Source organism: Scomber japonicus, chromosome 11, assembly GCF_027409825.1.
Source record: "Scomber japonicus isolate fScoJap1 chromosome 11, fScoJap1.pri, whole genome shotgun sequence".
NCBI classification, from domain to species: domain Eukaryota; kingdom Metazoa; phylum Chordata; class Actinopteri; order Scombriformes; family Scombridae; genus Scomber; species Scomber japonicus.
In genome coordinates, this window is record NC_070588.1 from 5719131 (window position 1) to 5746410 (window position 27280).

At 40.6% G+C, this 27280-nt stretch overlaps 1 protein-coding gene across 1 annotated transcript in view; it reads left to right on the top strand.

Moving 5' to 3' along the window:
* Nucleotides 1-11627: 11627 nt before the first annotated feature.
* hecw2a (HECT, C2 and WW domain containing E3 ubiquitin protein ligase 2a) overlaps nt 11628-27280 on the top strand; it is a 46461-nt gene continuing 30808 nt past the window's right edge. Inside the window, exons 1-8 of the mRNA XM_053328702.1 lie at nt 11628-12006; nt 18397-18504; nt 18815-18909; nt 20624-20690; nt 22921-23090; nt 23200-23339; nt 23543-23643; nt 23737-24593. Of these exons, the coding sequence (XP_053184677.1) occupies nt 11628-12006; nt 18397-18504; nt 18815-18909; nt 20624-20690; nt 22921-23090; nt 23200-23339; nt 23543-23643; nt 23737-24593 (1917 nt within the window). The remainder of the gene's footprint in view (nt 12007-18396; nt 18505-18814; nt 18910-20623; nt 20691-22920; nt 23091-23199; nt 23340-23542; nt 23644-23736; nt 24594-27280) is intronic.

Genomic DNA, 27280 nt, shown 5'->3' on the forward strand with positions numbered 1-27280 from the left:
TGGGAGACGAGCTGTTATGTAACGTGATTTTTTTATTTATTTATTTTTTTTTGCTGACGTGATCTTGCCACAAGCGCGGGGGTTACCTTCACCCTTCACTCTCTCTCTCTCTCTCTCTCTCTCTCTCTCTCTCTCCTTCTCTCTCTCTCTAAGATGCTCAAAGATGCCCACTTAGTACAGAAAGAGAGAGAGAAAGAAAGAAAGAAAGTGCCCTCCTTCCCTCCCTCCATCCATCCCCACCACACGTTGTTTACACATGAATCCGTCACTCAAGCTCAGGACTTGGATTTGTAAAGCCCACTGGCATTCAGAGTGAAATGAAATGAATGAGTTTTTGTGGCCATATTTGGGGTTTGGTTTCCATAATCCAATCACATGGGCCTTTGCAGTGTCTTTTGAGATCTTGCTACTCGCTGCTGATCTGCTTTCAAGGTAGGGTTAGGGTGAAATCTGCTACCAAAAAAAAAAAAAAAAGAAGCCCTGCACACTTTCTCATCATATATCATCTATTACTTGATTTTTGTTGATGCAGATCATCACACAAAAAAAAAAGATTACAGTATTTGAGCGTTTGCTGTCCAGGCTGTACATTTGTGGATCCTCAGATGTAATGAAGAAAAAGAGCATGATGTAAAAACCCTCGTTGACCCCCCCTCTTTTAATATTTAAAGAGCTGACTGTACATCTGAAACGGACCTTCAATTGCACGTATTACTACCGTACCTATCTGCCTGCACACTCATGTTTCAATGCCGGTTCACACGCTATAATGATAACAGCAGCTATTCTTCGCCCTGTGCCACCAAAATGATCGTACTCCGATATCTCAAACTAAAGTGGAAGATTAAAGCAGTGAGAAGGGTCACTCCATCATAAGCTCTTCTAACATCTAGACCAGATGAGCTGAGGTTGATTTAGATAGAAAAAATGTTGATTTAATGTGTTTGACTGCCATTAAAGACATGATTTACAAAAGCACAAATGTTAAAAAGGTGCTACAAAAGTTGTAAATACAATCATAAAGAGAAATGCTACAAATACTAAAGCTTCATTTATCCCAGGAAGAATTCAGGGTTTCATAACGGCACCATACAACCAAGAAATAATAAGCAACATATAATAAAGAAATGTAAAGACCACACTAAGTTGAGAAAAAATTCAAGTTGCAATGACTACACGTTTTGTTAGATTTTGATGTTTTTGATGCTGTACTTTGAGATTCACTGTGAATGAAAAGTTAAGTGCAAATTAAAATGATTTAAAGTGATGATGCTTTTAGTGCAAAACTGTCGCTGGCCGTCAGATGACTGGATGTGTCGTCTAGGTATATAATTTGAAATAAGTGCTTTTTTTATTTCACAAACATCATGCTCTCAAATAAGAAACAGTAACAATAAACGCTACAATAAAACTTAATAAACCAGAAGTTTGCCTGAACAAGTACGATCAACAACATTTTATACAAACACGGAGAGTTTCGTGGTGCCGATCGAAGTCGTAGAAAAGCTCTCACTGTGAGTAACGTAACGTTGTCTATTGGGAAAAATAACAGGATTTTAACTTCGGTAAAAATTTGAGGTATAAATTAACTACGACACCAAAGGTGCATTTCAGCAAGAAACAGCCAATGACGAAACTTAATTTGGTCATGTGCACGGCTAATGTCTGGCAGAAGCTAAAGTTTAAGATGTTGCAAAAACTGACGTTACGATCTACACATCGAATCGGTTTACTTCTAATTTCTGGGTAACTTTTGAGTGAATTCCACAAACATGGCTCCTCCTTTTTTTTTACACTTTAACAACAAAGCGTTTTGAATTCATTACACTCTGATTCCTGTACGTGGCTTCTTCTCCATAGCAACAGCAGCAGAGGTTTATGGGTATTGTAGTGTTCGTAACCATCTGCCGATATCAGAGAGAAAACGTGATTTCTCAGAAACGAAACTGAAATCATTTAAAACGGTGGTGATAATATAATCCTATAGAATCGTTACAGAGTCCAGAGTTTCTATGTTTACTTGTTTAGTAACACTTAGGAAACCGTTTTAAGAAATATGTGAAATGGTAATACAGACTGAAAGGAAACACTTTGCTAACCGGCGGCCCGTCGATACTTCACATCTCTGTGTTAGCATAAAAAGTAAAAACAATGAATGTTAACATAAAATGTAAAAGAAAAACAGAGTAATGTCAGTATAACAAGTAATGTAAAAAAGGACCGTTAGCATAAAAAGTGAAAAAGTAACGTTAGTATATACAGTAAATGTAACATTAGCAGAAAAGGTAACTAGTATAAAAAGTAAAAGTAACGTTAGCATAAGAAGTGAAAGAGTGACATTCGTATAAAAAGTAATGTTAGTATATACAGTAAACATAACGTTAGCAGAAAAAGTAACTAGTATAAAGTAACGTTCGCAGAAAAAGTGACATTAGTATAAAAAGTAACATTATTATATACAGTAAACGTAACGTTAGCATATAAAGTGAAGAGTGTAACGTTAGTATATACAGTAAACATAACGTTAGCAGAAAAAGTAACTAGTATAAAGTAACGTTTGCAGAAAAAGTGACATTAGTATAAAAAGTAACGTTAGTATATACAGTAAACATAACGTTAGCATAAAAAGTGAAGAAAGTAACGTTAGTATATACAGTAAACGTAACGTTAGCATAAAAAGTGAAGAAAGTAACGTTAGTATAAAGTAAAAGTAACTATAAAAAGTAGAAGTAACATAAGCATTAAAAGTGAAATAGTAACGTTAGCATAAAGTTAAAAAAAGTAACGTTAGCATAACATCGCGGCTGTTTTGGCTGCTTCTCGGGACAGATTCAGCCCAAATTATATTTGTAACATTAATGATAATCCTGTGGTTTCTTATATATACTAGACTCTGGACATTGGTGTTTTAAGGCAAAGCTTCACTCCATCAATACAGGATTTAATCAGTATTATTGATCAGCCACTCAGGATCATGTAAACCGACTCCGAACACCTGTTGTCCACCCAAAGCCTTCAGTTTTACCAACACCCTGAAACTAAACCTCAAGCTGATGATGTAACAGAGCGAGCCTTACATTGACCTTTATATTAGCATTGTTGTTAGCTGCAATTTCAACATAAAATCATCCACTGCCTCGATAAAACAGTTGGACTCTGACCAGATGTCTGAAGCTAGCAGCTAAATCTTCACTCTGAGCTAACCAGTAAAAGTAAAATAAACATTTTCCAGTCATTACTTCTGAGATTTATACAATTTCAAAGACACAAAAACAACTTAGCATGTTTTTTTTTCTTATAATCTCTCAGTCATTTTGGTTTGGTTTTTCTCCAGATTATCTCACTGATGGATTATGTCGCCCAGAAACTCATCTTAAATACGTCTTAAACATGGCTTAAAGAAAATGAAAAGAAGTGATCAGAAGAACTAAAGACTGGTGTAATAAAAGAACAGAAACAGTCTCTTCAACTGCTTAAATTTCTCTCAATGATTTGTCAGTATTCATTTTCATAAAACAGATAGCTGCAGTTTTGATTATGATTGGCTGTTGTATGTTATATCTAGTTGTGAATTTTAATTTAATGAGTGGGCTTAATGTGGGAAGAGATGGACAGGATAGCAACACTGAAATTGACGAGACTCTTCTCCACGTCATGCTGAATATTGATCTAAAATCAAGTTAAACCACGTCCTCTTGGGGCTCATAGCTTTACTATATGTTTATATTCAGTGTGTCTATATACAAACGCCTGTCATAAATCCATATACAAGCCACACATTCCCATTTATAGAAAGGTCAGCTTCTAAACTTACACAAGGTGATATCAATCAGTCTTCTAGCGTAAATGCCATTTTCGACTCGCCGAGGCCTGTCATGGAGGGATGCCTCCTGAGGAGTGACTCATTCCAGACACGTACTCCCTGGGTGATGTGTACAGAGAAATGCCCTGAGTGGGTCTGAGCTGCATTTTTTTCTAGAAGTGGTAACACACTGGCACCAAACCCTCCCTGTAAAGCCCTGTGTGTTCTCCGAATGACTCACGAAGCTGCATCCTCCCCGAAGTGTGAGGCCTGACTGCAGCGAGTCGATGCCATGCACTGCTCGGTCTTCATCCGCCTTTGGATTCGCGTTGGAGCTCAGGGATCTTCTGAGCTTTATTGAGGGGTGGTGCATTTAATTTAGCAACCTTGTCTCTTGGAGATCAGTTAAATTGAATTCCCAGTGATGTAGCATTGACAGACGATACACCACAGACCTTGGTTTGTGTGGTTAGGCTTCAGCAATGAAAGCTCTTTGGTTAGGGAAAGATCGAGTTGTGGCTTAAATGTTAATAGAAAAGGAAATCAAAGCTCCAGCAACACTTGTAGTATAGCAGAACTTTATTATGGGGCAGCCAAAGGGTAATCCACTAAGGTGTGTTGGGTACATGGTCATGTGACTTCAGGCCAATCATTATCCCAGACAGGTAGGGAGGTGAGGGGAGTATCCAATAAATGACATGAGGGACATCATATTTGGTCCATGAACCAGAAAAACACACCAAAAATCTAAACTGTCTCTGTTTGAATATGCCATATTAGCTTACATGTATGTTTAAATATACATATATACATAAATGTTAATAAGCATGTTGAGCTTCAGGTCAGTTGCAGATGTGTTAAACTAACACTATAATCTTTCCCTTACCTTATACAAGTGCTGCCAGAGCCTAAACATAACCGAAAAAGTTTAATTTTGATGTATTTTCTATTATAATGTACTGCAAAATCACATATTTTGGTTGGAGAGTAAAAAAAAGAAGATAGTACATCCTCAGTATTTTTGCACCTTGCCAAACATCAACTTCATTTTCCCTTTAGTTCAGTTTCTCAAACAGAGATTAAGACTAGGCCTGGATTAAAAGCAAGATTCTGTGACGTTGTCCGAAGACAAACAAGTCTCGTCTTGGACTAGATTTAATCCCTGTCCTGGCTGTTGACCATTTATGTTGAGGGAAGTCAGCCAACATTACATTTCCTGCAAAAAACTGTATATCTGTTGCAGTTTAGTTGTTGTAAATGTAATATCTTGGAAAATAGGGGTTGTTTTTAGTGTGTGAAGCTTCTTTTTGCCTGTGTTTTTGGTCCTAACTTTATTTGTCAGTGAGGCACAATAAGACCTCAGTGCCACTCTCTCTCTGTGTGTGTGTGTGTGTGTGTGTGTGTGTGTGTGTGTGTGTGTGTGTGTGTGTGTGTGTGTGTGTGTGTGTGTGTGTGAGTGCCAGCTCCCCAAGGTGCCCGTTCTGTCAGGCTGTAAAGTGCTGCAGTCACCTCCACAGGGGCACAGAGGGGTCCCGCTGCTGACACCAACACCTACACACCTACAGATACACAGAGAGAGGAAGTGAGTGAGAGAGAGAGAGAGAGAGAGAGAGAGAGAGGAAGGAATCCCTTTACTGACCTCACACAACCCGTAGCACAACCTGCCGCCTAGAAATCAGGTTTAAATGTGATAACAGAAAATAGCTACAGTATGATGAAAAAAAAGCATGATATTGGTTGAATTATGATTTCTCTTCATCTTTCCATCCTGTGTGTCTATGTACAGTACCAGTCAAAGTTTGGACACACCTTCCCATTCACTTCAATGAAAAAATGTGTCCAAATATTTGGCTGGTACTCTATAGATAGATGCATATTTGCAATAAGTTAAACTTTTCTTTGTTGCCGTGGTGATGAAGCTAATGCTGCCTTATGTTGCAAGCCACCACTGGGATTGACTCCTTATAATTTAGATAGATAGATAGATAGATAGATAGATGGATAGATAGATAGATAGATAGATAGATAGATGGATAGTCACTTTATTGATCCCAATGGGAAATTACGGTTTCCAGCAGCTCAATGTAAACATGAAAAGTAATAAAGCAATGAACAGCATACAATATAAAAGACAGTAAAAAAGAGGTGTAAGAGTAATAAGCCAATAAATGGATTTAAAGATAAAGATATATAGAAAGAAATATGAAGCTACATATACCAGGACCATTGCACCATTGCTTCTGCACATATCTTACACAACCTTTCCATTCAAGTCATGTATATAGCCTAAATAATGTTGATACTGTTAATATATATAATGTATATAGATTGAATTCCATTTACTTAACTTTTTAATTTGTTATTTTGTTTGTATAATTACTCCTAGTTCTTATCTGTGTCCTTGTTTCCTGCACAGTCTTAACACACAAATCTTCCCTTCTGGAAATCAATGAAGTCTTATCTTATCTCATATCTTAACGTATCTGACAAGTCCAAAATAATGAGACTAAACGTATTAGTCCAATTTTCAGATTTCCATTTACTGAAAGCAGCCTCTCTAATCATTCAATTATGAAAGAAAAAAACATATTGTAATTGCATCATATGTTACAGTAGTTTCATCCTGTTTGGCAGATACGCCTATCATTACACACAGGCATACATTTTAGTGTTATCTTGTGTTTTGGGCTTCTTTTCTTTCCAACCAGTCTATTTAAAGGGTCACCCACCCAAAAAGAAAAACACCCTTAGGTCTAACTGCAGTCGTATTTTTCATTCAGATAGTCTTAGTATTGTACACTCTGCTTTCTTTATGTGCTGGGTCTTATTTTTTATTTTTTTTATGCCAGACTGACTCTCAAAATATTCAGTCTTGCAACATAAATGTGCCTCCAGGCTGCCCTGACCACCATGAGCCGGGGGTGTTTGGTGGGCTGGGAGGTGGGGGGGTGGGGGGTGGGGTGCAGCACCTCGGGGGTGAAAGTGCTGCAGCAGAACTACTTTCCGCAGCTATGAGTAAAATGCTGTGAGTCATTTGTTCCCATCCTTTGAGTTGTTGGGAGTTGAGTTGTAAATGTTTATTTGTGACTTCAACCAAAGAGTGATTGTTTTCTTTATTTTGATTTCAGAGGTGTGAGGATGTAAAATGATCCAATAATTCACTTTTTTAAAAAAAAGAAGAGTCTAAAGCAGAGGTGTCAAACTCATTTTCGTTCAAGGGCCACATACAGCCAAATTTGATCTCATGTGGGCCGGACCAATAAAAAAAGTTTGGAAGGGAGGAAGGAAACAAGGAAGGAAAGAAGGGAAAGGTGATAGGAAGGAAAGAATGGAGGGAAGGAAAGATGGAAAAGGAATTAGGAAGGAAAGGTAGGAGGGAAGGAAAGACAAAAGGAAGGAAGGAAGGAAGGAAAGAAGGAAAAGAGATTAGGAAGGAAAGGAAAAGAAGACAAGGAAGGAAGGAAAGGAAAGGAAAAGAAGATGAAGGAAAGATGGAAGGAAAGGAAGGACGGAGGGAAGGAAACAAAGAAGGAAAGAAGTAAGAAAGGGAGGAAGGAAAGAAAGACATATGACAGGAGGGAAGGAAGGAAAATAAGACAGGAAGGAGAGTGGACCGATTTGGACGCCTTGGCGGGCCGGTTCTGGCCCACGGGCCGCATGTTTGACATCCCTGGTCTAAAGTCTAAGAAATAAACCTGATTTTTATGCAGCAGAAATATGTTTTTTTAATAAATGGTGTTCATCATGTGACTCCTTCTGGGCATCTAGACCCCCAAGTTGGAAACCACTACTTGAAACAATAAGCCAGGCAATGGAAATCCCCAAAAAAGACCAAAACCAACAACAGTCTGTCAAATCAATACTTTCTGACTTCTCCTACGCTGTCAGCCTCACACTCTCTCATTCTCACTGCAAACATGAATCTTTAAAAACATGTCACAAATATGTTATGTCACTTTTTTTTTAAAGTCTCAGTAATGTACTTAAACAGCTGGGCTCTGTTGTTTTTAACCATCGTAACTCAAACAGGAAAGAAAAGAACATTTGTTGAGGACTATTTTCAGCAGCGGATTAATCCAGATTTGATGCTCTGGTCTAGTGAGTATTTATGGAGCTCAGTGGCACAGAGGAATGAGATATATTTGGATACACAGACAATACATGTTAGTACTAATCTCAGTTAGAAAATATAGACCATTGACAGATTTAGCCTATCTGTCTGTATTTACTTAGATTATTTGTTCAAAGTAAAAAACAAACATACATGATGATGCTGCACAGTGTTGACTAAACAAGATTACCTCGAAATCATCTTTGCATCTTTGCCGTCTTGTCCTGTGAACGTTTGCTGAAGAAATGCTCTCTGACAGGACAGAAGAAAAACCACAATCCAGCACATTCTGCCGTTCTCCATCAGATCCTCTGCTGCAGATGTGTTTCTTTTTAGTATTCACTGCACAGTGGTGCAGACTACAAAGTATTTTAGTGCCTAATAATAATAATAACAGAACAGTATCGAAGTGACAGGTGTGAAATTTAACATCAATTTCATTTTTTGGGTTCTCATATATATTTATAACACCTTGTTTATCCCTCGACCCTTCCTGTCCATCTCCTGAGAATCAATCACTAATCCTCACATCGGGTCAAAAACTGTGCAGAGCAGTCGAATTGGGATTATAATGGGAAATGAGTGTTTACAAAGAAAGAGAGAGAGAGAGAGAGAGAGAGAGAGAGAGAGAGAGAGAGAGAGAGAGAGAGAGAGAGAGAGAGAGAGAGAGAGAGAGAGAGAGAGAGAGAGAGAGAGAGAGAGAGAGAGAGAAAAGCAGATTGTTGAACATCCTTTTTTCTTGAGGTCATGTTTTGGTCTGAGCTGTTTGGAGCTGGTGGACAGACTCCTTATCCCCTTTCTGTTTGGAGTGGGGACGGGTGCAGCCAAGGCGTCTCCAGCTCCACACGAGGGTGAGACAATGCCTGGCAAACATGGGTGGGTAAGAGGAGAGGGAGAGGGAGAGGGAGGGGGTGGGGGGTGGGATGAGGGGATGCTTGGACCAAAGGAACACTTACATAACAACTCAGCAGTTACATATACTCTTATTTTTTTTGTTTTTTCTCTGACTGAGTGTGAGATGCTGCTTGTTTATGGGAAGTGGCCCCTCAGTATTGATGCTATACGAGTGTGTAGGAGGCCATGTGAGCATGTGAGCAGGATTTACATATTCCTGTATATGTGACATCTGTGATGAAGGTTTTATTCTGTCATAAATCCCTGTATGCAGTGTGTGTGTGTGTGTGTGTGTGTGTGTGCATGCTCTGGTAATCTTGTCAAGTCAGGGACGTCCAGGCTTTCCTCATGTCGAATGCTGCAGATCTTATTTCAATATCAGGTCCACGTGTGTTATCTGGAAACATGGCCAACCCACATACATCAGAGCAGAGGCCAGTTCATCATTTCTGTTCAGTCAGTTCAAAATGCAAAGTGAATCGATTCAGGACCAATATACATACATATAGTCCATATATACACATTATATTAGACAGTTCTTTATACGATTTACGGCATATGAATTGCTTTAGAAATTATTTTCCATTTTTGCATGGTAAGGAATCTCCTCAGTCATGTAATTTCACACACAATCTGCACAATTAGCTACATGGAAAATCATTAAAAATAATAAATTGGACTGTACTGAAAGCGTTAAAATATCGAAAATAGATATTAAGGACTAGAGCTGCAAGAATGAATTGATTAATATATGGATAGAATTACCTATTTTGATAATTCATTAAATTTGTTTCAGTGATTTTTAAGCAAAAAGTACAATAATATGAATACATATATACATATTTGATGGTCTGTGGTTGTCAATAGTGAGAATATACTGTATTTCTGGGTTTTGGACTGACAAAATAAGAGGTTTCATGATATCACATTGGCATTTACGGAAATTGTGATGGGTATTTTTCACAGTTTTGTGATGTTTTATAAACCAACTAATGAATTAGTCAAGAAAAAAATCAATCAGTTGTAGCCAGGGTGGGAAATTAACCAGCCACTGATAGATAAATGTTCAAATTCACCAGCAACTCAATAGTAAATCATTATTTTGTGTCTGAAATCTACCAGCCGCTTTCATATTTGAGCAGCATTTGGCTGGTGGCTGGTTTCCCACCGTGGCTGCAGAGCTATTTCTGACAGGAAGAGACATCTGCAACACTTGTACCTGCTGTGAAGCATTTATTGAAGTCCATTATTTCTGTTACTTTATTAGATGCTGCAGAGCTTGTTGTTAGTGGGTGAAAGTGCATTGATGAAATAAAGACTTACTTCCTTCCAAAAATGCACCAAAATATAAGAGGAAGCTGTGTCAGTGTCAGTGACAGTGACGTTGAGCTTGTAGGTTTTCAGCTTTGCTTGTTTTAATGCTATTAACTTTACAATCCGCTGTAGGTTTTTTGTGTTCAATGCAGTGACACATTCATACTGTACACATTGCACACTGAGGCCTGCAGAGGAGGCACCGGTTTCAAAGCATCACTGAGACGTATATGCACTTAAAATGCCAAATATATCAGTGCTGAGCTCAGACTGCAGCCCACATCATTTTCCAGTCGCTGCACCAGGCACATTTTTTAGGTGAATATTACCAAACCTCGCTCCCTTTCTCTCTCTTCTCTGCTTCTTAGTCCATCTAAACGACAGCTCCCTTTGGCTAGATTCTCAAGTCACATGCCGTAGCCTCTTCTTAAAAACAAAATGGCTCTGGTGGAGACTGTGACAGCACTCCCCAGACAGCTCCCAAACTGGCTATTGCTGATTGAAGAGCTTCCTGGGAGGCAGATACAGCTGCTCGTCTACCCATACTGACAGAGAGCATAGAAACCCAGTCACAGAGATGTGTGTTTCTGTCTGTCTGTGTGAAAATGTGAGTGTGTGAGTGTGAGTGTGTGTGTGTGTGAGGCTATTACAATGCATCAAGGATATCTTTTTCCAATGTTCTCATAGAGATAATGGAGTTAAAATGAGATAATTTCAGTCTGTTCTTTTCCATGGGGGGAGGTAGGGGGGGGGGGGCAGGTCTGTTTGTACCACCAAGACAACGATCATATAAACACTCATTAAGTGTTTCGTTAGTCATTCGAAGAAGTAAATAGTTTGTTTTACGCCTTACCATCCTGAAACAACTCATAATGCATTATAAAAATAAAAGAAACTGTGTGAGCCTGCCTGTCAATCATTTCCTCTGTCATTAGACGGGGTTGTCATGGAAGAAAGGATGGAGTGAAACGGTTGTGCAGGGTTATTTGTGTTGGTGACAGGTTCTTTGACGGGAAACAACCCCCTCCGGTGACTAATGCCTGTTCAGTTTGTTTGTTGATTGCAACTCTGCTGCATTCAATCATTCCTTTTTGTTGTGTAGGAGCAATGTCGTAGCTTACTGACTTCTCTCTGTCTCTCTATCTCTCTCTCTCTCTCGTCTTTATCCATCTTCAGGCTCTCGTTGCCCTCGGATAACACGAGATCGTTGGATGTGTTCATCCTTTACGGTGCGATGGGAGGACCACACGGCCTAACAGTGGGAGCCTCTCTAGAGAAGGAGTCAGCACATCATCTCTAACACTCCCATGTGTTTCTTCTCATGACAACCTCTTCTAACCCTTTTCACCGTCAGAGGATCTAAGTTGAGTCAACGAGGATCAATCAGCATGATGCGTCATCACCTAGACAACCAGCTCAATCAATAAAAAAGCTTCTTATCTCCGCCTCTTCTTGGGCCTTTTCATCAACAGTTCTCTTAACCGCCTCTTCATCAGCAGTACAAGCATGCGTCCTTCACTCGCCACCGCAGTCCTACCACCCAGGACACGCTCCCACAATCCACCCAACCTCGCAGTGGGGGGTCGTGAACATCTATCGGCTCCTCGGAGGCGTAGCCCCCACCTGAGGCACACCCTCAGCCCGGAGAACCTGAGGACCCTGGCAGAGAGAGGCGGTGCGTCCGTTGATAGCGTCTCTGTCGTCAGTGGTCCCATCGGGCTCCCACGGGCCAACAGTGACACCGATCTGGTGACTTCCCAGAGCCGGTCCTCGCTAACGGCGTCCTCGCTGGAGCACACGCTGAACCGGGGACAGAACCTCGTAATATCCTGGGACATCAAGGAGGAAGTGGATGCTACTGACTGGATCGGGCTGTACCATATCGGTGAGATTTGCTTGCATTACCTGATGATGATTTTAAAAATGTTCCCACAGCCCTATGTTCCCTCAGCCTTATGTTCCCACAGCCCTATGCTCCCTCTGCCCTATGTTCCCACAGTGCTATGTTCCCACAGCCTTATGTTCCCTCAGCCCTATGTTCCCTCAGCCTTATGTTCCCTCAGCCCTATGTTCCCACAGCCTTATGTTCCCTCAGCCCTATGTTCCCACAGCACTATGTTCCCTCAGCCCTATGTTCCCACAGTGCTATGTTCCCTCTGCCCTATGTTCCCACAGTCCTATGTTCCCACAGCCCTATGTTCCCACAGCGCTATGTTCCCTCAGCCCTATGTTCCCACAGTGCTATGTTCCCTCTGCCCTATGTTCCCACAGTCCTATGTTCCCACAGTGCTATGTTCCCTCTGCCCTATGTTCCCACAGTCCTATGTTCCCTCTGCCCCATGTTCCCTCAGCTCTGTTCCCTCAGCCCTATGTTACCACAGCCTTATGTTCCCTCAGCCCGTGTTCCCTCAGCGCTATGTTCCCTCTGCCCTATGTTCCCTCAGCCTTATGTTCCCACAGCGCTATGTTCCCACAGCTCCATGTTCCCTTAGCCTTATGTTCTCTCAACTTTATGTTCCCTCAACCCTATGTTCCCTCAGCCCTATACCCACAGCGCTATGTTCCCTCATCCCTCATTTCACCTGTCTTTCAAGCATTTTCATAGATGATAAAATGGGTTAAGGGGGGGCAACAACACATTATGTGCATTAGGGAACGGCCATTACCTGTACTGTGGGAATGGCGAAAAGGAAACATGGCGCCTAATCTGGTGGAAAATCCTTGAGGGAACATGAGGCTGGGGGAACATAGGGATGACTCCTATGTTGGGGATGGGATCCCAATTTCCCTTATTTTAAAATATGCTGCAAAACCAACAGGTTGCAGTCGTGTAAAACATGCTGGCGGTTGATGGCACACTGCGGGCAAAGTGGTTGAAAAAAAACAACACTTTTCTTCATGCTTATACTTGTTGATCAGGTGGTTTAATTAAGTACTCATTGGCTTTTTATTCGTGACAGTTTTGCTCCATTTACAGTAAATAGCGTAGCTGTAAACACTATCTTTCAGTTCATTTTTAGAGACGTTCTTCCCTCTGTTATCAGCCAGTAACTGTATGAATCACAGCCGACTGTCTGCTTAACGAGACTCAGTCTGAACCTGCTTTTTTCTTTTTTCTTTTTACACTCAACATTTCGATTTTTAATCTTCAGATGACATTTTTAAACAAGCACACTCATAAACATTGTCTCTTTCTGTTACTCAGCTAAAAGGAATATATAATATACCTGCGCCAAGGCTAAAAATAAGCTAATCTGACAGTTCTGAAACTCTTCATTCAGGATCAGACTCTGGTTCATAGACTGTTATATACTGTCTTACATCACCAGCTGCAGCCATTACCTCAGCTAAAGATGCAGCGTAAGGGAACTTGCATTATTCACGAGGTTGTCATGAATAATGCCGATTTTATGTAAATGGCTTCGGAAACAGCCTGCTGGAGGACAGATTGGGGAATCTGGGCTGCAAGGAAAGATGGATTTAGAGAAATCTAAACAAGTTTTTAGTAAATAAAATCTCACAGATAATATTTGTAAAGGCCATAATACCAGATTTATTAAGTATTTTGGGAAATGTTGGTTTTCAAGTCATGACAGATGAATCTGAGTCAAGTTAAAGGTGATCCAGTAATTGAAATCGATGTTTAGTCCCAATAATAACTATGCAAATTATTCTGCTATTGGTAGGCCTTTCTAGTAATTAATTATTGTCTATTATTGGATTTTACTTGGTCAAAGAGTCTGTAGGGTGTCAAATCTTAAATATTGGCCTGTACACTATTCATATTTCTTTTTCATACATTTTTCAGGTTTATTGCATGTCACACTGTGCGAGATATCTGAGTCCCAACCTTAATCAGACAGTCACCCCCCCTCGTGGCCCAGTTGTTGAAAAACGCGTGCTAAAGTGCCCTCTTAGGTGCCAAAACGTGTGCTAAGGTGCCCTCTTGGGAGTCAAAATATGTGCTAAGGTGCCCTCTTGGGTGCCAAAACGTGTGCTAAAGTGCCCTCTTAGGTGCCAAAACGTGTGCTAAGGTGCCCTCTTGGGAGCCAAAATATGTGCTAAGGTGCCCTCTTGGGTGCCAAAACGTGTGCTAAAGTGCCCTCTTGGGAGCCAAAATGTGTGCTAAGGTGCCCTCTTGGGTGCCAAAACGTGTGCTAAGGTGCCCTCTTGGGTGCCAAAACGTGTGCTAAAGTGCCCTCTTGGGAGGAAAAATGCGTGCTAAAGTGCCCTCTTGGGTGCCAAAACGTGTGCTAAGGTGCCCTCTTGGGTGCCAAAACGTGTGCTAAAGTGCCCTCTTGGGAGCCAAAATGTGTGCTAAGGTGCCCTCTTGGGTGCCAAAACGTGTGCTAAGGTGCCCTCTTGGGTGCCAAAACGTGTGCTAAAGTGCCCTCTTGGGAGGAAAAATGCGTGCTAAAGTGCCCTCTTGGGTGCCAAAACGTGTGCTAAGGTGCCCTCCTAGTTGGCAAAACACACTAAACTGCCCTCTTGGGTGGCAAAAATGTGCGCTAAAGGGTCCTCTTCAGTGGCGAGAATGCACAGTATGTGCCCTTTTTTTCTTTTCGCCCCCGCCCTTCAAAAAGTCTGTGCACGCCACTGCTGCTAAATCATGTCGTCATTTATATCTTTTTATTCTACCTCTCTCTTGTGCATGTTTGAAAATGCAGCAAAACAGAAGTAAAACAAATCGGCTTTGATAATACAGTCCCCTATCTCACTCAGGGTCCACTTAACAGGTTTCTTTTAGAGCTTTTAATATATTACATGGTCTTCAACAGTGGATGGAGTTCACTCCCTTGTCATAGAGAGGGATCTGTTGAGCTCAGTAGCTGTTGTCATTATATCATGGCAGTCAAATTTCAGATGCATTTGTCAAATTTACTCCTCTTCTCCCAAAATAACACATAGTATCAGAGCCTCAAGTCAACTCTCAGAGATGCCTGCAAGTTTTTCTCAGAGTTGACTTGACCCTACCTGTCCTCAAAGCTTTCCAGCTGACCCCAGTGTTTTATTTTTGGGAGCTGAGAATAGCCAAGTAGAAGTCTTGGTGCAGGAGCTTCCAACTCAGAGTCAATACTGAAACAGGAGCTGTTGAGACTTCACACAGGGGCCTGCAGGCTGAGTCAACATGTAACGGCTCTGCCTCGGTATACGATAACACACACACCATCACAAACCGAGCCTGGGTGGTCTCCAATAATGTGCGCTTATCCTGCTTAGAGACAGGAATTTGACAGAGGGGGGGAAATGCATTGACCTGTGTGCTGAAGAAGGCTATCAGGCTCAAACTGTCAGGCAGATCTGTCCATCATGGTGAAAAGTAATACAGGAGCGAATGTGTTCAATCAGCACTTTTCTTATCAAGAATCTATGTATAAATTCTGCTCTGATTTGTTCAAACAGAGCTGGAGTCCTGACGTCACCTCGCAGTCAGCTTCTGTTTCATCAGCTTCTAGGCTTCACTTTCCATTCATTAATATTTACAACTTGCTATCAGAAGTTCATTATTTTAAGTTAAATAAGAACTGTAAAAGTGGTTTTGTTAATATCCTATCTTACTATTCTGTGGCACCAACTAATGATCATTTTCATTATTGATCAATCTACCCATTATTATCTTGATTGAGTAATTTTTTTGGGCTATAAATTGTCATGATAACGTCTTCAGATCTCTAATTCTATCTAGTTAGTAAGATGTTCAGTTCATTATCAAAGAAGATTAAGAAATACAGAAAATATTCACATTTAAGAACCTGGTACCACTGATATTAATTACATAATTAATTTTTAGTAGGAACTTCTACAGGAACCGTCCTCTCAGTCGGCCCTCTCAGTGGCCGTGTCTCCACTGCAGAGTAGGACCCCTCGGCGACGTCATGAGTTTCGATCGCCACGTAATTGTTGTGCGATTACAAACCCCCTCTGAATCTCTTCGGTGCTGTAGACGGCAATCAATGCCTGCACCTCATCGTTGGTCCATTTGTCGTACATCCTCTTGCTGTTTTCAGGGCCGAACGGAGTACCTACCCTGGAGTAGGTACTCTGTTGGCCCCCGTAAAAGTTCCTGTAAATGGCCCTGTGGGGGAGGTTCCTGCAGTGGAGATCGCACCAACGGGGCTGGACCTGTAAAATTACCCCGAAGTTCCCTCAGTGGAAACACGCCTAATGCTTTTGCTGTAATCTGTAGCACCGCAATATCTTGAACGTGCCTATTCTGTCGAGCTATTGAAGTTCATGCTGCGTTCATTCATGTCCACGTTGGAGAAAACCATTTACATTAGTGTTTTAGTTTAGGTATTCAGGATATCCAACAGCTACTGTAAGATAACCTCCAAAGTGTCAACAAACTTTGGGAAAAATCAAATATTAACACTTATTATTGATAATGTGTAAAGCTAATTTAAAATGTATTTATCTGGTTTCAGCTGTTAACAAAGACAGAAAAAGCAGCAGCTAATTTAGGCTGTTTGAATAAAATGACATAATCTAACATAATCTGACATAGTGTGTAATAATGTGTGACAGGAGGGCAGACAGGAGTAATCATCTGGAATAATGCGCTAACGCTCCCGAGTCAAAATAACTGGAGGTTTTCTTGTTCTTCCCATTCTGCTGAGATCGTGTGAATGCAGCAGTAACCTACAATGGTAGAGGAGCTTTTTGGGGAATGTGTTAATTAAAAGCTGCAAAAAATGGAAATATTAAACTGATTTTACCCATAAAGTTTTGTTTACTTAGTGGAGAGTATCTTTTAAACTGTCAAAACAGCTGTATTATGTCTTCTCTGTCTAAAGGCTCCATTTGGGATTAGACACTAAACCTTTGGTTTTTTGTTGTTTACATTACAAACTGCGGGTATCAAATGAAATTATGCTGTTGGTTGCAATATTGGTGTAGGATGTAGGATCCAGAGGTTTTGAGGCTTGATTCAATCCAGGAAATAAAAGTCAGGATATTGGCATCAGTCTTTTTTTAATTTAGTTTTTGTAATTTTTTGTGAACGTCCAACTTGCTGGAGGAAACTCCTTTAAATATAATGATGTTAGATAGGTTTTTAAAAAAATTGTATAGTCCATATCCATTCTCCAGAGACACAGGGCAAACCACACTGCATACTGAATATGTAGTAATTTGCATTACTAAAGTATAAGTGTGATTTTAAAATAGGTTTTCTGACTTCTGCAGCAGGACCAAGAAGTTTCACTTTGGCTCTCTGAACTGCTCTTTAAAAAAAATCTAATATAGTGAAATATGATGAAAACCCAAACAGCTCAAACAGCTCATACAGACCTGCTGCTGTACTGATAAATCTTCTTTCCTTGAACATGATTTTTAACTGTAGAATCAATGACACAGTAAAGTAAAACATTAGACACTGATGTATTACAGTGATGTTGAATGAAAACTGTTGTCCATGTCCATGATCTGTGCAGCATGATATGTTTGGAAGTGCAAACGGAAAAACAAGGGATGCCTTTGACTTCCAAGAGGTCGAGCAAACCTGCAGAACATCAGACTTGATTCTGACTTTTACAACCTTTTTTTATGGTAATTGAAGAAAAGTAAACTTACACTTTAGGAAAAGCTACAAAAGGACACCATGTAGTCATTTATACTTGTTTACCAAATGATCGTGACCTCCAGGTCTTAACCTGTCTTGATTAGTGGATTAAAGGAGAAAGAGATCGTGTAAACGACTGGAGCCGGGCGGGGCGCCGGGTCACTTCGTATCGATCAAAAGGCCGCCAGGACTTCATTACCTTCTCCAGGGTCTTATCCCCCAGAGGGGCTACCACTTTCCTTGACTAAGCAGACATTCAATGATAAGCAACTTACCCTCCTCTCATCCACACACACACACACACACACACCATCCTCCGTTCTCCACCAGTCAGCTGAGTTTGGTACTTCATTAATCTGTGTGCAAAAGTGCTACGAACAGCGGAATTCCCCCTCCCTGTTTTTAACTCAGAGGAAGTTTTGTGTTTGTCCTTCTGGTTAGAGGTTGCAGGGAAGCTATTTTAGGAATGGTTTTCACTGATTAAAGGCAAACTTGTGTTTTGGAAGACAGAGTCCGCAGACTAAACAAACTGAAAGTCTGAACAAATAGCTGCTTGGTTGCAGTTTTGCAAGAATCCAGAGCTTTGGAGACTCACATGTGTTGTTTAGTTTGAAATCAAGGGGATTGTCAACCTACCAAAAACATGATTGGTCTCTGGTTTAACCCAGAATTATCACACACACACATATAACTAACATTTGTACCCTCCTCCAGATGAAACCAGTCCATCCAACGTGTGGGACTGTAAGAACCGAGGGGTGAATGGCACTCAGAAGGGTCAGATCGTTTGGAGGCTGGAGCCCGGGCCCTACTTCATGGAGCGTAAGTTACACCAGGATGTAAAAAACACCCACTCATTCAGAGAAAAATATGGTCATATTCTATCACTTCATAAAAATGCTCTTCAATCATCAACAATGTAATGTTTCTCTGGTATAAAAAGTTAAAAGGCTTTCCAGTATCATGTTTCATAAAGCAGCTGTAGGCAATCATTTCATCAATGCAGTATATTTACCTTAGAATTTGTCAAAATGATTGCATATACAAAACATAATGCAGTTACCAACACGGCTGAATCTGCAGGATTGTAGCTAACAATAGACAGATAATGTTTACACTGCTTCCTCTGCAGCTGAGACCAAGATCTGTTTCAAGTACTACCACGGTGTGAGCGGAGCCCTGAGAGCCACGACGCCCTGCATCACCGTGAAGAATCCAGCAGTCCTGGTCTGTATGAAAGAGAGAGAGAATCAGTCTGAGATTCACACTGAGCATTGTAGTTTTAGCATTTAGCATTTAGCAATAGGTTGAAAGTTGTCAGAGATGCAGATAACACACGATTAAAATGAGTTAAGATTGTTTTAAGTAGTTTAGATGTGACGTTTAAGGCAACATTAAGGCAGAAAACAACATGAAGTCGACTGATTCTTGCATTAAAGTCCATTTTTTTAGATATCTGCTCTGTAAATCGTTCTCCTTTGACAAAAAAAATCATGATATCACCTCCTAGTTTTGCATTTATTTGACTAAATACTATTCCATCATCCTCTTATGTAGCTGGAGTACTTTCAATACAGCAAATTAAATCTTTGCATAAAACGAAATATCATGTCTTTCTATCATAAAGTAGAGCAGATAGTCACACTGAGCCTGATAGCATCCTGCTCCAAACAACAACCCACATTAGCGTTCCTGCTAAAGTCTCCTTCTTATCTAATATTACAAACATGAACACAAGTCTTGTTCTGCAGCCTAGCTTGTTGAACGAGCCACCAAACTAACATTTACTGGGGGAAAATGTACCAGTAAGAAGGCTAGGTAGCGTATTAGCCGCTCACATGCAGCACATTAAACAGCATGTTAAATAACCTGCACATGACCTGTTAGATCCTGGTTTGCGTTCAGTAGCATTTATTACTCTATTTACTTACTGTTTTTTTATGTAAGATATAAAGTCAGCGCTCCAGCTTTGTTAATGTCAATCAAACAAGTCTTAGATTTGCACCTCCAGCTAGCTGAGACTAAAAGGAGCATTTCTGATATTTCCCCCAAAACCTTTTTACTTTATTCTAATAATCTGTTACAATATATTTTAAAAGCATTATTGAGTGCAGACAGAGATAGTTAAATATGATTTCAGTTTTAGACTTTAAAAGTTTGTTGTCAAGAAAAAGTTTCTGCAAGTTAAAGATAGATAGATAGATAGATAGATAGATAGATAGATAGATAGATAGATAGATAGATAGATAGATAGATAGATAGATAGAAGTTAAACTTTTCTTAGCTGTTTTTGTTGCCATGGTGATGAAGCTAATGCTGCCTCATGTTGCAAGTCATCACTGGGACTTTAGATAAATAGAGAGATAGAGAGATAGATAGAGAGATAGATAGATACTTTATTGATCCTTCACAGGACATTTCTTCCACAGTCAAGACAGCCACACATAACATAAAACACAACTCTAACTACCTGCAGGAAAAACTTAAAATAATTGCTAAATACCCCAAAATGGTACTAATAAAAAAATGTGTGTGTGTATGTGTGTGATAAATAATAATAAAATACTGTGCGTAAAAAGTGCCCTGCAGTATGTAAAAATATAAGTAGTCATAAAAGTCCATAAAGGTTATATACAATTTGTGCATAATGTAGCCTTGCAGTTGTTCAGCCAGGCATTGAAGTGTAATCACATGTCTATAAATCAGACTCAGATGTGAGACACTAGATGCTTCATACTGTATAAACAGCACTGAGCTGTGCATCCTTGCAGCTGCACCACTCTGCCTGCTTTCATTTAAAACCTTTTATAGTTGTCTCTTGTATTAGCATTTAGATTTCAGTGAATTTAGTGGGTTAGATATAAGATTGTGTTAGTTCCCAATGCATACAAATGTGTGTTTTTATTCTCCACACAGTCTGATGTCGTCTTTTATTTTGTAGGTGGAGGGGCTGGCGGAGCAGGTGGGTGTTGAACATCCTCGAAAACTGATCAGCTTCACTTTGACAGGTGAGTTTAGAGGTTTACATGTTTTAATATTTTGTTGAGAGGAGATTTTAAATAATGCTTTTGTTAGTATAATGCATTTTTAAATAGCACGCTGCTGTTCAGACAACTGTCTTCTTGTAATCATCTTCAATAACAAGTTAAAGCAAATAAAACATAAACCAGACACCGAGCAGACAATCTTCTCCATGTTTGTCTCTCAGTCCTTTTCTGGAGAAGCTAGAGTAAACTTTACCAGCTGTTTTCAGGAAGCGCAGTCTTCTCGGAATTTAAAGAGGCGTCTTCCTGTCAAGAGCAATACAGGCAATGTTTTCTATTTAAGTAAGGGGATGTCAGAGGGGCTTTCTTTTAAAAATAGGTTTGCAGAAAAGTGTCTGATTGTACATTTACAGTTTGTTTACAGTAGTACAAACAAAACAAAGTGGCTTTTTTTTTTATTCCACTGTAAGCTCATCTATAATGAAAAGCAACCTTTTTACCACTTTGCAACCATCAGAAGCAGATACAACAGTTTAAATGTTATGTACTGTAGTGTTAACAGGCAACCGATAAAATATTAAAATATAAATATAAATGTATGAATTGGCTCACACTCTCATTTTTTCTACTTGAGAATTAGAAAATAGTTGAAAATAGAAAACCCTTGGGCTCAAACAGGATGCATCAATGCAGGGGTGTCAAACATACGGCCCACGGGCCAAGACCGGCCCGCCGAGGGGTGCAATCCGGCCCACTTTCCTTCCTGTGTTCTTTTCCTACCTTCCATCTGTCCTTTCATCCTTCCTTACTTTCTTCCTTCTGTCCTTCCTTCCATCTGTCCTTCCTTGCTTCCTTCTGTCCTTCCTTCCATCTGTCCTTCCTTCCTTTCGTCTGTCTTTCCTACCTTTCTTTCCTCCTTCCTTTTTCCTGTCTTTCCTTCCTTCCTTTCTTCCTTCTGTCCTTCCTTCCATCTGTCCTTCCTTGCTTCCTTCCTTCCTTTCTTCCTTCTGTCCTTCCTTCCTTCATTGCTTCCTTCATTGCTTCCTTCCTTCTGTCCTTCCTTCCGTCTGTCCTTCCTCCCTTTCTTCCTTCCTTCTGTCCTTCCTTCCATCTGTCCTTCCTTCCTTCCTTCCTTCCTTCTGTCCTTCCTTCCGTCAGTCCTTCCTCCCTTTCTTCCGTCTGTCCTTCCTTCTGTCTGTCCTTCCTCCCTTTCTTCCTTCCTTCTGTCCTTCCTTCCATCTGTCCTTCCTTCCTTCCTTCTGTCCTTCCTTCTGTCAGTCCTTCCTCCCTTTCTTCCTTCTGTCCTTTCTTCCATCTGTCTTACCTTCCTTCCTTCCCTTTTTATTTCCTTCCTTCCCTTCCATCTTTTTAATAATCCGGCCCACATCAGATCAATTGGTCTGTATGTGGCCCTTGAATGAAGATGAGTTTGACACCTCTGCATTAATGTGTTAAATATCATCTCAAGACCTACTTTTTCCTCAAAGTAGGTCTTAGATATCCTTAGAAGCTCTCTTTGTTCTTACTATTCAGAGCAAAAAAGATATTCGTCTCTACCCTAAAATAATTATTCATATTATTCTGTGAAGCAAAATGCTGTATAAGGCTCAATTGTCTTTGTGTCCATGTAGTTTAGTCAAATTTAAAGTAGTTAAAATGTGAAAATAAAAGTATGAATAACTTTTTTTGTGGACCCAGCATCAAATTTCTGCTTTTAATCCATTTTGAGAGAATATATTTGAGGATTATGGTAAAAATGTCTAAGTGGTGTAACCATAAAAACTTTGTACCAAATAATTCAACTTGCTTAAAAACGCTCAATTCTGAATAAAACACCATATCAACTAGTTTGGCATGATCTTACATTATAACTTTTATATTAAATAAAGCTAATGGAATACAATTGTTCTAAATATTACATTTAATCAGGAGAATCATGGAGATCAGGAAGCACTTAAATGTTTTTTTAGTACACTTAAATACACTCTAGGTAGATAAAATATTGAATATATGTATAATTCTTTTTTGGTTACACCATTTGACATTTTCAGGAGCATTCAGTCTTACTTTTGGTAAAAAATGATCATCTCAAATGACATAAAACCAACAAAAATACAAAATGTACATTTTAACAAACTGATGCTGATTTTAAAACAGTTCTTAAAGATATTTTTTGAATTGCTCATCTTACCAACCATTATTTTTCACTGACCCATAAATAAAATTTTACATATTTTTAACGTCTTCGTTGCAGATCTGCGTGCGAACGGGCTGAAGAAGGGCATGTTTTTCAACCCGGACCCGTACCTGAAGATGTCCATTCACCCGGGGAAGAGGAGCGTTTTCCCCATCTTCAGCCATCACGGACAGGAGCGACGGTCGGCCATCATCGCCAACACCACCAACCCCGTCTGGCATGGAGAGGTGACCACACACACACACACACACACACACACACACACACACACACACACAATTGTCATTATCAGTTGAGAACATAAACTGACTGTATATTTTGTCCACCTCTCTGCAGAAATACACATTCGTAGCTCTAATGACAGACATCCTGTACATCGAGGTGAAGGACAAGTTTGCGAAAAGCCGGCCGATCATCAAGCGTTTCCTCGGTCAGCTAACGATCCCAGTGCAGCGGCTTATTGAAAAAATACCCGGGTGAGTACAGAACATACTCTACTTTAATGCAACAGCAGTCAGCTCCAGCTTCGGCTCGGTCTGAAGGACGTTTTTTACGACCAACTTCATTACTTAAAATTTGATGTGCGCGCTGACACAAACACACAGAGGGTCACTGAATTTATCGTAGTGATGATGTGCCAGTTTTTTTTCCTTCTTTTTTTTTTTCTCGACCTGTCCAGAATCCAGCCTGTGAGTTTCCCTTTGTGTCGACGCTTGCCCACCGAACACGTGAGCGGACAGCTGCAGTTCAAAGTGGAGCTCACCTCGACGGGGCCCGATGGTAAATCTGTCTTTTTAAATTGTCTTTTCCCACAACGGCAGAATTGATTTTCTTTAATTTGCTTTCCTTCAACATTCAACCTTCTGCGCCCAGGTGCCTCTCCTGATTCTATCATCGGCATTTCGTCCTTGAATGGAGCTCCTGGGACTCCATCCGATGACGAGGACCTGCCCCATCACCTACCAGGGGTGGTGGTCTCGGCTGGACCCTCCCCCACTGGCTCCCAGGGCTCCCAAAGCATGTGGGAAGGTGGGGCCACGGCTTACCCAGAGAAGGACTTTCCTCTTATCGGAGCTGAGGGTCAATTCATGGAGGCTGCGGGTATGTCATGCCACCAAATGCTCCAGAGGTCACTCATTGAGGGCCTGGATGCTATCGAGGCCCCTAAAGGCCCCGGTGAAAGACCCCTAGGTGCCGCTTCACCTAAACTACGCTCCAGCTTCCCCACACACACGAGGCTCAGCGCCATGTTGCACATCGACTCAGACGAGGACGAGGAGCGGTCCGGGGCCAATGACATCAGTCCGGTGCCGCTGTCACCGCTGCTGATGAATGGGGAGCCTCCGGATGTCAGCGGCCCCGATGAAGAGGACCCGTTTCCTGAACTCCAGCAGGAGCCAGAGCAGCTGGAGCCCTCGGTGCTGGAGGAGGAGCCCGAGGGTGCCAGAGCTCTGACAGATGATGTGCCCCCTACCGCAGATGAGGTCCTGGCGATGGAGGGTCTGGACCTGGACGATATGGAGCCAGACGTCTTCTCTGAAGTGGATGACACTCCTTTCATCGAGGCTGTGTCTCACGCTACTTTACCAGACGTGGCAGAGGGGCAAGAGGAAGGAAGGGGCCCTGCTGAGGACCCTTTGTCAGAGATTGACACGTGCTCCATGGCAACGGCCCCTCAGACGGTTGTCTCATCATCAGAGAGCTGTCCAATCACACTGACCACTGCTGTGGTGAGTTCACTGTCCTTTTATACTGAAGGTAAAACCAAGGATTCACCCTTCTGTTCATATCTGTCTCTCCCAATCTACCAAAGTTCCTAATAAGGCTGCAGCTAATGATTATTTTAATTATTGATGAATCTGTCGCTTATTTTAGATTAAATGTATTGGATAGTCTGTAAAATGTCAGAACATGCTTAACCCTCCTGTTGTCCTTGAGTCAAGGAAGGAAGGAAAGGAGGGAGGAAGTAGGAAGGAAGGAGGGAAGGAAGGGAGGGAGAAACAAAGAAGGAAGGAGGGAGGAAGGAAAGGAGGAAGGAGGGAAAGAAGAAGGAAGGAAGAAGGAAGGAAAGGAGGGAGAAAGGAGAGGAGGGAGGAAAGAAGGAAGGAAGAAAGGAAGGAAGGAAGAGTCAAAATGGACAGGGTCAATTTGACCCGGGAGGACAACACAAGGGTTAAAGAATGATTTAACTCCAAACTTAACAGCCGTGTTTCATTGGTTGTAAGTTTAAAGCTTCTTTCGCACCTGACCACACCCGACATCACTGATTGGTGTGTTCAGAAATGCTTTGTTGCACCTTTACCCCCCCCCCCCCCAACAGTGATGTCACAGCGTCCTGTAGCACACCTGTACATCACTGCAGCAAGGTGGGAATTAAACAAGATTAACGAGAGGAGTTAAATTACTCTTTAAGGCGACATCTTGAAATAGTTTAGTCAAAAAAACCCCAAAGATGTTCAATTTGAGAAACAGCAAATATTTAACATTTTGATTCAAATGATTAATTATTAAAATAGTCAATGATTAATTTACTATGGATTAACTGATTAATAGTTTCAGCGCTAGTCCTTCACACACCGATTACTTTCCAAGCATTATTGATCACATGTGAACCACAATGCAATCTATATACACTTAAACCATGATGACTGTGCAGCTAAAGTTTCTGCTGTGGATACTGTACGTTAGCCAGGACTGTTTAACTTTCATTTGTGTCTTAAATTTGGTGTTTTTCATTTAAATTCTATGTATTGATCCTTCAGTCTCAGTTCAATTTAAATGGTAAGTTTCAGTACTGCATCTCACTGTTCTTGGTAGCTGTTTTCTTATTTAGACATATTTGCATCCTACATATTCATCTACAGGGAATTAGGGGAAATACAACTTATTTGAAATCTGCATGTAAATAGCACCGAACTGTACAATGTCGATGAATTAATGAGTCGTTTGGTCTATTAAATGTCTTAAAATACTGAAAGATTTCAATTACTTTACATTTCCCAAAGCTCAAGATGCACCTATAATATCTCGTTTTGTCCTGAGATACAATCCACAACCAAAAGATATTACATGTAATATAACAGAAGAATAAAGAAACCATAAAATATTCACATTTAACCCTTGTGTCGTCCTCCAGGGTCAAATTGACCCCGTCTTATTCTTCTTTCCTCCCTTCCTTCCTTCCGTCTGTACTCCCTCCATCCCCCTTTCTTCCTTCCTTCTTTCCTTCCTTCCTTCCTCCCTCCTTCCTTCTTTCCTTTCCTCTCTTCCTTCCTTCTTCCCTCCTTTCCTTCCTTATTTCTTCCTCCCTTCCTTCTTTCCTCCCTCCCTCCTTCTCTCTTTCTTTCCTCTGTCCTTCTTTCCTACCTTCCTTCCTTCTTTCCTTCTTTCCTCCCTTTGTCCTTCCCTCCTTCCTTCCTCCCTCCTTTCCTTCCTTCTTACTTTTCCTCCCTTCCTTCCTTCCTCCCTCCTTTCCTTCCTTCTTCCTTCCTCCCTTCCTCCTTCCTTTCTTTCCTTTCCTTCCTTCCTCCCTCCTTTCCTTCCTTCTTCCTTCCTTCCTCCCTCCATTCCTTCCTTCCTTGACTTGAGGACAACAGGAGGGTTAAGAAGCTTGAACCAAAGAAGTTGGGAAAAAATGGGTTGAAAAGTTGCTGATTAATATTCTATCAATCAACTAATCAACTAATCATTGCAGCTCTACAGAACAGTAAAACCATCAGGGGGCATCTGTTGGTTGATCAGCTGCAACACTGCAACTAATTATTACCACCATCTTTTTTTTTTTTTTAATAAACATCACAATCTGTTCGGCTGGTCGTGGATAAATAAATCTATCAGTGATGAGCTCTAATGATATTTATCTTTTTTCACTTTTATCTTTGGCTGAATGTGCAGCCAGCGTCTCCACAGTGAACACAGTGAACTCAGCAGCCGTCTCCGCTGGGTCCTAGCTCCTGCTAATTACACAAGTCTTATTATTATGAGTCTGCTGGAGACTTACGAGCTTTCATTAAAGGACACCGCACTATAAAAAATACTGCAATCAATTTTTGTCCCCTCCTTTTTTCTATGAATGTAAAATGACTTCAATATGCTGTAACAATTTAAATCTGTACTGTAAATATTGTTATTGATTCACTTTAATTGATTTTAGTACTATACCATATTGATTTACCTTAATTGCTATTCGGCCGTACCATTTGGTGACACACCTAATCACAAAAAAAAGAAAAGTAAATGCTGTCATCACTGTGTTGCTCCTATAATATATGTGCAAGATGCATAAAATGAAAAGATGACAATGAATGAAGTATAAAAAATTAAAAATTAAATACTATAATCCATCATTTCACTGACCTGACGTTGTTAGATACACTTTTTTAAAGGTTCTCAACAACTTTTTATGGTTATTTTTAAC